Source organism: Pseudophryne corroboree, chromosome 4, assembly GCF_028390025.1.
Source record: "Pseudophryne corroboree isolate aPseCor3 chromosome 4, aPseCor3.hap2, whole genome shotgun sequence".
Classification (NCBI taxonomy): Eukaryota; Metazoa; Chordata; class Amphibia; order Anura; family Myobatrachidae; genus Pseudophryne; species Pseudophryne corroboree.
In genome coordinates this window covers 442,238,765-442,253,045 of record NC_086447.1, presented here as the reverse complement: position 1 = coordinate 442,253,045, position 14,281 = coordinate 442,238,765, and the positions used below count along the sequence as shown (strand labels likewise).

Below are 14,281 nucleotides of genomic sequence, written 5' to 3'. Positions count from 1 at the left end.
TATTTGTTTAGGGTAATAAGAGAACTCACCCAAAGTTTGAGAATACAGTTTGTCAATTGTGCCAAGTGCTTGTTTACGTCTCAGTTTATTTGCTAGTAGAGAATCTAATTTGTCTGCTTTGTCTGATTCAACTTTTGGAGAATAAGAGCTGCACGAAAAAAAAAAGCACGTTCAATTGGCCTTGTAAATTAGTCAGTTGCACAAGTAAAGCGGGGCAGGAATAAAGTTTATGTTGGGCGGCTAGGGTAGCTATTTGAGATTCTAAGGATTGAATCTCCTGCATCACTTTTTTTTCGAAGCGAGGAGGTTCATGCCATAAGAAGGCTCCTCAAAGTGGCCTTGTGAACCTCCCATATAACAGGAAAATCGTCAGGTGTGATATTCTCGTTAAAATATTGTTCTATCGCCAGTTATATTTTTGTGGATACTGACAGGTGAAGCAACAGGGATTCATCAAATCGCCATTTGCGAACAGTGTGTGTGCAGTAATAAAGATCTATTAAGATATAAACACCGGAATGGTTGGTCCATGTGAAAGGGGTCATTCCCGTGTCCGTAATTCTAGAGTAAATGGAGAAAGATTTGTAACATACTGATCTGGGTGTAGTGCTGATGCGGGCCGAATAGTGGGTGTAATCTCTAACGACAGAGTGGCAGAGACGTCACGAGTCCAGTAGATCATGAAATTTGAGGGAGGCTGCAAGTGTACGTGAAGCTCTAGATGCTAAGGGAGGACCAGTCCTATCTAATAGGGGATCCAGAATGGTGTTAAAGTCCCCACCCAATACAAAATGACCCTCTGCAACCCTACCAATGTGCCGGAAAAGGGAGTGGAAAAAACGGAGGCTGGTCCTGGTTAGGAGCATATACAGAAATAAGCATCAGAACTTCAGAACAGAGGGTACCAATAACCATCAAGTACCTACCTTCTGGATCCACCGCAGTTTTGCTATGTATAAATGGAATGCGACGATTAATTAAAATAGCAACCCCGCGTTTTTTTACAATCCGCAGAAGCGAAAAAATTTCAGTAAATTGTTTACCACGGAGTTGAGTATGGGAGCCCATGAGATGAGTTTCTTGGAAAAAAAACTACGTCAGCCTTCTCACGTCTACAGTCTCCCAATAGTACCGTCCATTTTTGGGGGGAGTTAAGGCTGTTCACGTTAATGGATAATATCTTCAGGGGCATGATGGCCAGATTAACAAAGTCTCAAAGTCATAAAAAAGTGGGTACAAAAAAAAAAGGCCTCCAGGTGCCAACACACTAATAGGAGAAAAAAGGCAAGTTGAAGGATACCTGGAACCCACCACGAGGACAAAGATGGAAATGGAAATTGAGGAAAAAGAAGGCCAAAGAGAAAAGGCGAGGAAGAACAAGAAAAAAAGAGCCCACGCGGGCAGAAATCTTGTAGTAATGGGGCCAGTAACAGGACCACCAAACAAAGAAAAACTACAATCAACAAAATAATCAAAGAAGGGAGCATGGGGGAAGTGGCACGAACCAACATATCAGGCTGTGCGGCCTGACAGAGAACAAAATGGCTGAGGCCAAGAGAGTATATAACAATCCCAGTAAATGGGGACATAACATGTGTCAAAAAAGGAGATAAAAGAAAGGGGAGCAAGAGGGAAAAAGGGGGGGGGGGGGTGAGAAACGAAGAAGATGAGAAGGGGGTAGAGAATGGAAAGGAAGAGTGGGGGAGGGCGGTAGCAAAGGGAGTAATGTTGCAACTACATGTGGTGAACATAGTTGGTCAAATATATTAGAACCAATTAACGAGATGACCAGTCATCATGTGACTAGAAACATGAAGGCAAAAATGTACAGTAATAGACGTAACAGGTGAAGCATCATAAAAACTATCAGACAGGGGACCTGAAATAAACTAAGGGGATCCACGGAGCGGGGACCAGGTCAACCAGCACCATGGAGGGCCCTCACCTGTCAAAGAGTCTATTATTACTGAATATACAACTTTAACAGCAAAATATCAAGTCAACATATAAAAGAAGGCAAATGTTAAAATATAAAGGATATGAAAGAGGTCTGGAAAACAAATGACGGACAGTCCTTTTCAAAGGAAGCCTCCAGCAAATAGATGCAATGGCATAGGGAGAGCAATAGAAGAAAGGGGGGCAGGTGATCATGGGGGATCACAGTCTTCGTCCCTATGATGGGACACTCTTGTCCAGTCTAACTGGGGCAGACAAGGCCGTTGTGATATTGGGGAGGCAGGTGGGTTGAGAGAAGAGGACGATGACTCTGGGAGGAGAGTGAGTTTGTGAAGCATTTCCTGCCCTTGTGCCAGGATCTTAACTGCACAATTGATGCCATTAAAAGAGAGCTGCAACAGGAAGGGGAATCCCCATCGATATCGAATCTGGTGTTGGCAGAGAAGCCTAGTAATCGGTTGGAGGTCTCGCCTTTCCTGAATGGTCAAAGGCGCCAAGTCCTGATATATCTGTAGTTGCATGCCCTGAAAGGATAGGTCAGATGTATCGCGGATGGAAGCAATTATTTTTTCCTTCGTACGGTAATAATGAATACGGGCTACAATGTCCCGAGGAGGTTGTGATGTCAACGGTTTAGCCGGGACCAAATGCTAGAAAAGGTATTTTAAGAAGGAGGGCAGCGTAGAGCTCTGGACTTACTCAGCCACATTACGTATCTGCAAGTTATTGCGGAGGGAACAGTTCTCTTGGTACTACTGGCGCTCCTTCAAAGCCTCAACTTCAGCGTAGAGTCTCGAGACCTCTTTGTCTAGGCGCAGTTGTGAGCAACATAAATCGTCCATCTTAGTCTCCAAAGCACCCGCCGGTTTTCAAGCGAGGGAATCTCCGTTTTGAAGTCCAAGACAGCTTTAGACAGTTGAAGGCTGATTGCATGCCCTCCAGGTGGCCGGACATCACTACCTGTATCTGAGGGTCAATACCCAACTCCGAAGAATGAGGGGAGGAAGGAGACTCCGGAGAATGTATCAGAGTCTGGGCACCCTTAGCTTTGCCGCCAAAGAAGTTTGCGGAAGCCTGGAGTGCCTTCTTGTTCCTTTGCGTCATATTGAAAGCAGGTAGGTAAGAGGTCCGTCTTCTCCAGTAAAGTTGCAATATAAAGGGGAAAGGAGTGGTAAGTGAGAGAATGTGGGAGTCAACACAGGCGTGTTATTAGGTGGTCAGGCCGGACATGGGGTATTATTCATCCTGACACCATCGCGACCATGAGCAGCACCAAGGCCAGAGTTCATAGGTTGCGAAAACGAAGAGAGTATATCACAGCTCTGGATAACAGGTAGTACCACCAGTCAGCAGATCTTCAACAAGGCAGATATACAGCCATATATCGTATAATAAAAAAAACAATGATAGAGGTATAGTGCTGAAGCAATTATCCAGAACAACCATAGGAGGGAGCTCCAGCACTAACTATAGCACTGTGAGAGAAACCCAAGGTGTTCCCGCTGCAGGTGAGGTGAAGAGGAACTGTCCAATTCAGAATACAAAGCAGCCCCAAGTCACACTCTGATTGTTCAGTGGGAGACTGCATAAGGGAGTGAATCCTACCCCTCTCAGGCACAAATCTAAATAGCAGTACAGGGATGCAGGAGAAATGGGAGGGTACTTGTCAGATCCCCAAAGTAAGGGAGTGAGGTGTCCACTGAAACCACAGAGGCGTCTGACCCCTCCACCAGAGCTCAGGAGTGCAAGGTATCACAGGATCCCAGGTTCATAATAATCAATATGGTGGCAGGAGCAGCCCAGGGAGTGTACAGTGTCTGCTGGAGATGAGAAACACAGGTGGCAGCAGTGTCCAGAGGGTGCAGGAGGTCTGGGCTGAAGGCCCAATAGGTGAGTAAGCAGGGAAAGAGACCCACGCCAGACACAGGGCGGATGCTGAAGACAGGCGCCAGGAAGAGGTGAGGGGACCGCAGCCACAGCATGAAGCCAGTACCTTGGATGTCTTCAGAAGCGTGAATCCCAGCTGGTGGCGGGGGTCCCGGCAGCACGAGCTCCTCTGCACAGGAAGTCCACGGCGGGTGCAGGGGGGAAATCTAGGTCCCGGTCGAGGAGGGCGGACAGGCCACAACCCGCAAAATCACCTGGCGTGATCCCCGGCTCCGCAGTGCTGTCGGCGATGGTACCAGAGAAGCGTAGGAGGTAGGTAAGGGCAGCGATAGGGGAATTACAGCACCTAGGAGAGGAGAAATTACTTTTTTAAGGAGCGTGGTGCAGGAGCTCAGGAGGAACACACGTCTTCCTCTCACCAAAGCTAGGCCATGCCCCACGTGCTCTAGATCTTAACATAAAACACAGACATACACACACAGAAGAAAATAAAAGGTTACAAACACCTACATAAATATAATAAATATTGCTGTGTTGTATTGGTGTTCTTCCTTAATTTTCTTGAAGCATCCATTACTAAATAAAGGTTCTGCTATATAGTAAAAAAAAAACAATCCAAGGCATAATGTTGACATGCCGAACACAACAATTAGACCATTAACTGAGAATGATCTGCATCACAGAGAGAGATATATGCCAAGCCCCTGCTTATATAGGGCTAATGACACTCAAAATACATTAAGTTCCGGTCTTACTATCTTAATCATGAATCAGCACCATTGATGGTGAACAGATAACCATTTCCAGATATTAACTGGCCAGTGTACAGTTATTGGAATCTAAATGTTCATAAACTTATATATACTGTAGTGCATATGTACAATATATACATTTCAGAGAATCAAAAAATATTATATGTAAAGCGCTAATTTGACTGAAGGAAATCTATTATTAAATGTGACACCTAACATTTTACTCTAAAACCTAAACTAAATTATTGTATTGCATAATATTGTATTCCTGTTAATATTAATACTGTATATCCTATATTTAATTATCATTAGCTGTGACAAATTGTTATGTCGGAGTTATTCATTGTTGCTCTCTACCTAATTTGCATTTGTTTTAGTAGATACAATACATTATGCAGTAGCGGGGTAATTTCAATTAGTGTTCTGACACAGAAGTAAATATAAGCTCTGGCCCTCTAGTAAGTAGTCACAGCAACACAGATTGTTTTAACAGTAATAATGCGTGTTACAGCTACAACTTAGCAATACTAGTAGTATCAGCATAGCAATACCACAGTATAGCAGGATTACAGAATACCATAAAGATGATCACTGGTTCTTCCTCCATTGCAGCACAGACATGATTCAACTAGCAGGCCTTAAATAGGCCATAAATTATCCATATGTGAGAGAGGGGAGAAGTCACTACCCAAATCCAAGTAGGTTAACCATTTCCTCACATAGGGCAGATGGTTACTGTCCCATGTGGCCACCTCCTGTTAGAGGATCGTCCTTGACCACCTGAGGCTGAAACCCAGACTCCAGTTCAACAGTAGATTAAAAAATCTGTATGAAGATGAAGTAGCCCTGTCCGATGAGAGACTTAAATGAATAAAATGAATGGTACCATCTAATGAGTCCTTGATTACCATCTTCAATGGAATGTAACCACTTCAAGGTAGCATTATTGATACCACAATAAAACACACTCCTGATAAGAAATAATGAAGTGTCTGTACTACCCATTTTATAATACTGTACCAAGCAGGGCTGTCTTAACAGCAGTGTAGGCCCCTGGGCAAAGGAATGCACTGGGGCCCCTACCAATCCTCCAGCGATAGGGGTGGGGGGGCTATCAGTGGCAGCTATGATGTCCCAAGGGCGGTAGGGGGAGTTCTATCTTCCATTCAGCATGTAGGACCTGTAGCAGTAATTTCACTAATTACTCCTTTCCTGCACAGATGGTGGGGAGTGGAGCGGGAGAGAGAACACTAAACTGTTGAACGGAGTATTGGGCTGAATGAAGGGCCCTGGTACATGACTTCCAGGGTGGTAGGGGGTGTTAATATGCAAGGGAGGGGTGGATAGTGAAGTGGGCCTAATATTCATAATTTTCTAGTGGGAGGGCAGCTTACTTGACTGAAGATATCTCCAGTTCTTAGCTTTCAAAGGAATAAAAAAAACTAGAGAGCCACACCTTTCAGGAGGTACTGGGGACTTGGGGATCAGAGCTCTGGTGCCAGAGCAATCCACCAATGAAAATATAAAACTGCATACAAGGCATGTGGAGCTGGAGCAGGGACCAGTTCCTGGAAGGATGATATCTCTGGTTCTGGGCACGGTAGAGACAAACTGACAGTGTCCACCAAAAGGGGAGATTCCCAACTTTTGGAATATATCCTCAGAAACACTGTAAGTTAGACAGAACCCGAGATACCTGGCTGGGAAGAGCAATTAACAGGCTCGGGTGGGGACCACTGCTTTGAAGTCGGATATCTCTGGTTCCCCAGGGCCGATTTAAAAAAAATCTGGTATCCCAGGAAAAAGGGGACCCTCACCTATCAGCCTAGAGCACTTATACTCCTGGAGCCCTTGGACAACTGCCCATTGAGCCCATATGAAAAGACAGCCCTGGTACGAAGTTATTCTCTCTCAATCATGGAGTAATGAGGAGGAAGTATCCGACCCAAATATAACTTCAGAAGCTCTACCCAACTCAAATTCCAGAGACAGTACAGCCCCCTAACCAACATGGTAAGCAGCAATTTGTAAATTTAACTACCAGTCCTTAAGTAGGCTTAAATTAACCAGGAGAGAAGGAGGAGTGATCATTAAGGTTTTTTTAACACCTTCTTCAATATTTTAGATATGTCCAATACATCTAGCTTCCTGGTATATTTAACGGCCCTTCTAGTTAAGCCATGCCGTAGCGTGACTCTGTAGTGCAGAGCATCTTTTTGTGCGACTTTTTCCTTAAAATGCATCTTATTCACAAAACAATGTGACTAGGACGCACAAGCAGATTCTGCTGACTAAAATGATATGCGGCATGCCCCATATTGCGTGTGCTACTGTGGCTGTATCTGCATACGAAATGCAGCAATACAGTGTTTCCAAGAAAACAATGAAAAGTACCATTTCGTATGCACATAAAGCCGCAGACTCACAGAGAACATGCCGCATATCATTTTAATCAGCAGAGTCTGCTTGTGCGAGCAATGCAAACAAAAAAAAACAAACACCCAATGTGAACAGAGTTACAGTTGCATGGGAACAGTCAGCTCACCCATGCCAGGTATCTCCCACTGTGTGGCTTATTGAAGCAAGATGTATGAGGACACATCTGTATATGTTTCTGAGCTTTCCTTCGTCCTCTTTACCACCAAACAGTGAATGGTCTATTGAATACAATGAAGGCATGATTGGCTGTCAATGTAAAGCAATCAATTGCAAGGTAAAAGGAAGAAAAACCTTTCAAATATTTTTACTTGCATCTTCTGGTGGTCACAAAAGCTATGCAAATACATGACAGTGACTTAGGGGTCTACTTACTAAGTCTTGGGTAGAGATAAAGTGGCCAGAGATAAAATACCAGCCAATCAGCTCCTATCTTTTATTTTTCAAACACCGCTTGTGACATGGCAGTTAGGAGGTGATTAGCTTGTGCTTTATCTCCGTCCACTTTATCTTCATCCAGGACTTAGTAAATAGACCCCTAAGAAACCTGATCATCATTGGAGGGCAAAAAGCAGTTGTCCCTGTAATCCCTACACCGCCATATGGCCTCCAGTATGAAGGTGGCAGAGGAATCCGTTCGGACACTTACTCAAAACCCAGGACCTCCTTCCCATAGAAAGGGTCAGGGTTTAAGGAACCAATGCCATCTGAAGATGGCATTGGTTCCTGCAGGTAAACTCTGAAAACTGAATACTAGGGCAGACCCATCGGGCCCTAATAGCATTTCACTAATATCTACTGTTAAGCTTGTTTTGTATTTTAAGCTGTAAAGAGAATTGTAAAGCACTTTGAGTCCTAATAGGAGAAAAGTGCTATATAAATATCATTATTAATAATAATAATAATAATAATAATGAATGGGCCCGATACTAAAAATATGGAGACTAGTATTTCCATATGTGTAGCGGGCCAATAATAGAGGATGAATAGGCTCCATAATGAGCTACAGTTGAATGCCACTGATAAGATTACTAAGCAGCTATATCCTCTTATTATGGATATTACAAAAACTTGGGAATTACTGATCAGTGTAAATTCTAGTTTCATTATGAAGTATAAACCATTCTAGATCAGGTTTGCAAATCCAGAATGGCAGCTGGAGACAAGTATACAAATAGCTCAGATTTACAAACAATCCTTTGCAAATTCATTACTGTTGTAAATAATGCAGTACTGCAAAATGTGTATAGCATCTAGTTTAAATAACTTCATATCACTCTTCTGGAGCAAACATTCTATTTTAGAAGGCTCACAACCCATTACAGGCCTCTCCATTTAATACTTTTTTTTTTAATAGAAATCAGTGTAATGGAATGAAGTAGTCTTTTCTAACTATATCGATTGCTTGAAATAATTTGTACTTGAAAACATATTTTGTCTCTTATCTACTGTCACACTTCACTGCACTCCCAGAATGTATTTGTTTTATCTGAAAATAAATCTAAAAAAAAAGGTCTAAAGCATAAAAGCACAGAAGGTTTATGTGTATTACTTTAATGTAGAGTGAATAGCTCCTTCAGTGGAGGTTACCCGCCTAGAGATAAAACCGTATTATGAGTTGTGTATCATAAAAACATGTATTAGCAACGTCATCCAACTTAACTCACAGATCCCCTTAAGTAAAATGAACACAGCAATTCCAATACTGTAGTACAATACCAATATTACCCTGGATCTAAACTATGAAACTAAAACATGCATTGAATAAGATTTGTGCTTATGCTCAGAATACTAAATCTTTTGGCAGGGTTGTATGGTAACATGGCATAAGAAAATAAAGACTGCATATTTTCATTTAGCGTTGAACACAAAACTAAATGCATCACCACACATTTTGAAGTCTGTATTTCGAGTTGCACGTTTCTTAATAGAAATCCAACATAAAGTATATGGTATAATTGTATCCAGAGCATATCTATACAGTACACTTTTGTCGGCATCTTTCCTGGAGCAAGTAGTTTGAATAGCTGTAATATTTATTGATGAAATCTATAAAACACCAAAAAGAGACAGAATACATTTACCTTCAAGCCTGGTCAAGCAAGGCTAAAGACTTTATGGTAAAGAGTGCAGAACAAAATGAGATGGCTTACCCTCCTAGTGGCAAACATAGCCAGAGTAACGCAGTCACTACGTTGTCAAGGACCAGCCACCAATTAGCTGTACAGGTTGAGTATCCCATATCCAAATATTCCGAAATACGGAATATTCCGAAATACAGACTTTTTTGAGTGAGAGTGAGATAGTGAAACCTTTGTTTTTTTGATGGCTCAATGTACACAAACTTTGTTTAATACACAAAGTTATTAAAAATATTGTATTAAATGACTTCAGGCTGTGTGTATAAGGTGTATATGAAACATAAATGAATTGTGTGAATGTATACACACTTTGTTTAATGCACAAAGTTATAAAAAATATTGGCTAAAATGACCTTCAGGCTGTGTGTATAAGGTGTATATGTAAAATAAATGCATTCTGTGCTTAGATTTAGGTCCCATCACCATGATATCTCATTATGGTATGCAATTATTCCAAAATACGGAAAAATCCCATATCCAAAATACCTCTGGTCCCAAGCATTTTGGATAAGGGATACTCAACCTGTATTTTATTTCTAACAAACCTGCCCCTCCACCCTTCTCAACCTTCTACCTCGTATCCGTAGCGCCAAGCCCAAAACCCCATAGGCACCCAGATGTAGAATAATATGATGGAATCGGCAGGCAAGCGTGCTCCTCTCGCTCTCTCCTCCCTGTCTATCCCCTCTTCCTCCTCACGACCCCCCCCTCCTGTTGCCTAAGACTTGCTAGGCTGAGGGTACAGCCTGGACTGCTGCCTACGGGACGTACTTGGCATCCCTATGTACAGGCGCCGGAATCCCGTCACCTGTCAGAATGCCGAATCCGGAATATCGAACATAAGTATGCAGGGGAGGGTTAGGCACTAGGGGAGGGATGGTGAGGCTGCAGAAAGGGAGGGTTAGGAGGAGAGTAAGGGCTAGTTTAGTTGCTCATATTTGGCTGGATTATAGCAGTCGGGATGCCAGTGTCAATATTCTGACTGCAGGCATCCTGATTGCTGATATCCTGTACCCAAACTCTGCCTACAGGTTGTGCGAAGCCGCACATCAAGGGGCACCTGGTTGGAGAGATAGCGCTACCTCCTGCCAGAGACCTCCAGGTAACTGTTCCACCAGACACCTCAAAGCTCTGATTGCAAGCCTTTCTTTCCAATCTCATTCTGCTGCTGCGCTATATCTGCCTCTCTCTCCCCATGTGTGTCTGTATCTCTCCCCCCCATGTCTCCCTTCCTCCCAATGTTTCCCTCGGTTCTTGGTGACTGAGGGAAAAATTTGTATTGGTATTGTACAGTATTGTATTGGTATTGTATAGTTGCATAGTTTAGATCAAGGGTACTATTGTTTCTGTACTACTGGAATTGCTGTGTTCGTTTTACTTAGGGGATCTGTGAGTTAAGTTGGATGAAGTTGCGAATATTTTTTTTTTTAATGATATACAACTAATAATATGGTTTTATCTCCAGGCGGGTAACCTCTACATTAAAATAATACACATACAACTTCTCTGCTTTTATGCTTTAGACTTTTTTTTTTTCCAGATAAAACAAATACATTTTGGGAGTGCAGTGAAGTGTGACAGTAGATTAGAGACAAATCTGAATAAATATTTCTCACATATCTGGTGTCCCCCCCCCTTACAAACCCTGTGTTTGCCCCTCCCACCCTGTATTCTCTGAGGACCATCAAGAAACATGAACTCCCACTGGTTGTTTATTTATAGACAATGCTTTGAAGTCAAATAAACATGGAGAAAATAATAAGCAAAGAAAAAAAAAAGACACAAAGAATAAAGTGCAAGTGAGCTGGGAAAGAGCGTGCCACGAACCATTATTTTATAGCAAGAAGGTTCCAAAATTTGTTCACATTTCTCTTATCCCAATCAGAAGACAAGTAATTTATTTCCACAGAGATGATAATTTACATCTTTTGTCTATTTAAACAGGTGGAATTAGATTGTTGAAACAATTTGCACTACAACATCTCTCAGAATGCAAATTCCAGCTGCCAATTTGTAAATTTTTTTATTGTGAATGGGAAACAGAAAAGACATGACACAGGTCAAGTTAGTAGTTGGAAAATATCCTCCAAGATGGTCTACCGCTATTTCCAGATAAACACCATACTGAGTTATCCATATATGAAAGCATTTGCCAACTATTTATTAACAGTAATTTATATACTGCACAATATTTCCCAGCGTTTTACAGGGCACATTTCACATCAGTCCCTGCTTTAGTGGAATATACAATCTATATTTCTGATGGCATGAGCACATTCACACACTAGCAGCTGGAGGGCCACTTATTGCCCACCCCTACTCTACAAGACCCTGTATACCTACTACTGAATACCTTGATATTGCATTCTAGTTGTATTGAGGTAACAATAAGATTTTCGGACTACAGGAACAAAGTTCTCGTTTTCATAAATAGACTTTTTGGCATCTAACAATAGAACGTTAAGGATTTATGTGGCAAAGGAAAATTAAGGATTAACAATACTGAGACAGCCCCAAAGCAATACTGAAAAAAGACCACAACAGTACCTAGAAGTCACAATTCTTAAAAAAAAGTATGATCAGAAAACTTGATATACTAATTATCTCGACATTAAGGGCATTTAACTTAGTTCTGAACATTAGAAAGCACAGTGGAATTTTTCTTGTTTTAGCGTATGCTAATTCTCCTTCATTCACAAGAAATTCACGGGTTGTCCCCTTTCAGACATAAGCCTGGTCTACCCTGGCATTCTACAAGTCAGGGCTGCCAGATTGCTCTCAAGTCATATACACACATCACACTAATACACACACCGGGTGAGGGAAGCTTGAAGCGCACCTCAGACGGCACACAGCCCAGGGTCACAAATGGTGCACTGCTGTACATTCCTTATAGTGCTTGAATAAAATGTAGGCATGACAAAGATATAACCATGACTAAGTAAACAGTGCGGAATAACAGGGAGAATGCATGGATATGCAGTAAAAGTGATTTCTGTTAGAGGTAGATAAATAATCACTAGAGATGAGCGCCTGAAATTTTTCGGGTTTTGTGTTTTGGTTTTGGGTTCGGTTCCGCGGCCGTGTTTTGGGTTCGAACGCGTTTTGGCAAAACCTTACCGAATTATTTTTGTCGGATTCGGGTGTGTTTTGGATTCGGGTGTTTTTTTCCAAAAACACTAAAAAACAGCTTAAATCATAGAATTTGGGGGTCATTTTGATCCCAAAGTATTATTAACCTCAAAAACCATAATTTACACTCATTTTCAGTCTATTCTGAATACCTCACAATATTATTTTTAGTCCTAAAATTTGCACCGAGGTCGCTGTGTGAGTAAGATAAGCGACCCTAGTGGCCGACACAAACACCGGGCCCATCTAGGAGTGGCACTGCAGTGTCACGCAGGATGTCCCTTCCAAAAAACCCTCCCCAAACAGCACATGACGCAAAGAAAAAAAGAGGCGCAATGAGGTAGCTGTGTGAGTAAGATTAGCGACCCTAGTGGCCGACACAAACACCGGGCCCATCTAGGAGTGGCACTGCAGTGTCACGCAGGATGGCCCTTCCAAAAAACCCTCCCCAAACAGCACATGACGCAAAGAAAAAAAGAGGCGCAATGAGGTAGCTGTGTGAGTAAGATTAGCGACCCTAGTGGCCGACACAAACACCGGGCCCATCTAGGAGTGGCACTGCAGTGTCACGCAGGATGGCCCTTCCAAAAAACCCTCCCCAAACAGCACATGACGCAAAGAAAAAAAGAGGCGCAATGAGGTAGCTGACTGTGTGAGTAAGATTAGCGACCCTAGTGGCCGACACAAACACCGGGCCCATCTAGGAGTGGCACTGCAGTGTCACGCAGGATGTCCCTTCCAAAAAACCCTCCCCAAACAGCACATGACGCAAAGAAAAAAAGAGGCGCAATGAGGTAGCTGTGTGAGTAAGATTAGCGACCCTAGTGGCCGACACAAACACCGGGCACATCTAGGAGTGGCACTGCAGTGTCACGCAGGATGTCCCTTCCAAAAAACCCTCCCCAAACAGCACATGACGCAAAGAAAAAAAGAGGCGCAATGAGGTAGCTGTGTGAGTAAGATTAGCGACCCTAGTGGCCGACACAAACACCGGGCCCATCTAGGAGTGGCACTGCAGTGTCACGCAGGATGTCCCTTCCAAAAAACCCTCCCCAATCAGCACATGATGCAAAGAAAAAGAAAAGAAAAAAGAGGTGCAAGATGGAATTATCCTTGGGCCCTCCCACCCACCCTTATGTTGTATAAACAAAACAGGACATGCACACTTTAACCAACCCATCATTTCAGTGACAGGGTCTGCCACACGACTGTGACTGATATGACGGGTTGGTTTGGACCCCCCCCAAAAAAGAAGCAATTAATCTCTCCTTGCACAAACTGGCTCTACAGAGGCAAGATGTCCACCTCATCTTCACCCTCCGATATATCACCGTGTACATCCCCCTCCTCACAGATTATCAATTCGTCCCCACTGGAATCCACCATCTCAGCTCCCTGTGTACTTTGTGGAGGCAATTGCTGCTGGTCAATGTCTCCGCGGAGGAATTGATTATAATTCATTTTAATGAACATCATCTTCTCCACATTTTCTGGATGTAACCTCGTACGCCGATTGCTGACAAGGTGAGCGGCGGCACTAAACACTCTTTCGGAGTACACACTTGTGGGAGGGCAACTTAGGTAGAATAAAGCCAGTTTGTGCAAGGGCCTCCAAATTGCCTCTTTTTCCTGCCAGTATAAGTACGGACTGTGTGACGTGCCTACTTGGATGCGGTCACTCATATAATCCTCCACCATTCTATCAATGTTGAGAGAATCATATGCAGTGACAGTAGACGACATGTCCGTAATCGTTGTCAGGTCCTTCAGTCCGGACCAGATGTCAGCATCAGCAGTCGCTCCAGACTGCCCTGCATCACCGCCAGCGGGTGGGCTCGGAATTCTGAGCCTTTTCCTCGCACCCCCAGTTGCGGGAGAATGTGAAGGAGGAGATGTTGACAGGTCGCGTTCCGCTTGACTTGACAATTTTGTCACCAGCAGGTCTTTCAACCCCAGCAGACCTGTGTCTGCCGGAAA

General features: G+C 43.1%; 1 protein-coding gene across 2 annotated transcripts in view; it reads right to left on the bottom strand.

Annotated features, from left to right (window-relative positions):
- Positions 1-14,281, bottom strand: part of RNGTT (RNA guanylyltransferase and 5'-phosphatase) — a 945,165-nt gene that overhangs the window by 185,425 nt on the left and 745,459 nt on the right. The window contains exon 14 of one of the 2 annotated variants that reach the window (XM_063916923.1): positions 3,956-4,189. The exons of the other annotated variant lie outside the window; for it this stretch is intronic. Within the exon in view, the coding sequence (XP_063772993.1) occupies positions 3,961-4,189 (229 nt within the window). The 3' untranslated portion in view covers positions 3,956-3,960. Of the gene's footprint in view, positions 1-3,955; positions 4,190-14,281 lie in introns of those variants that run through there. 2 annotated transcript variants of the gene reach the window in all.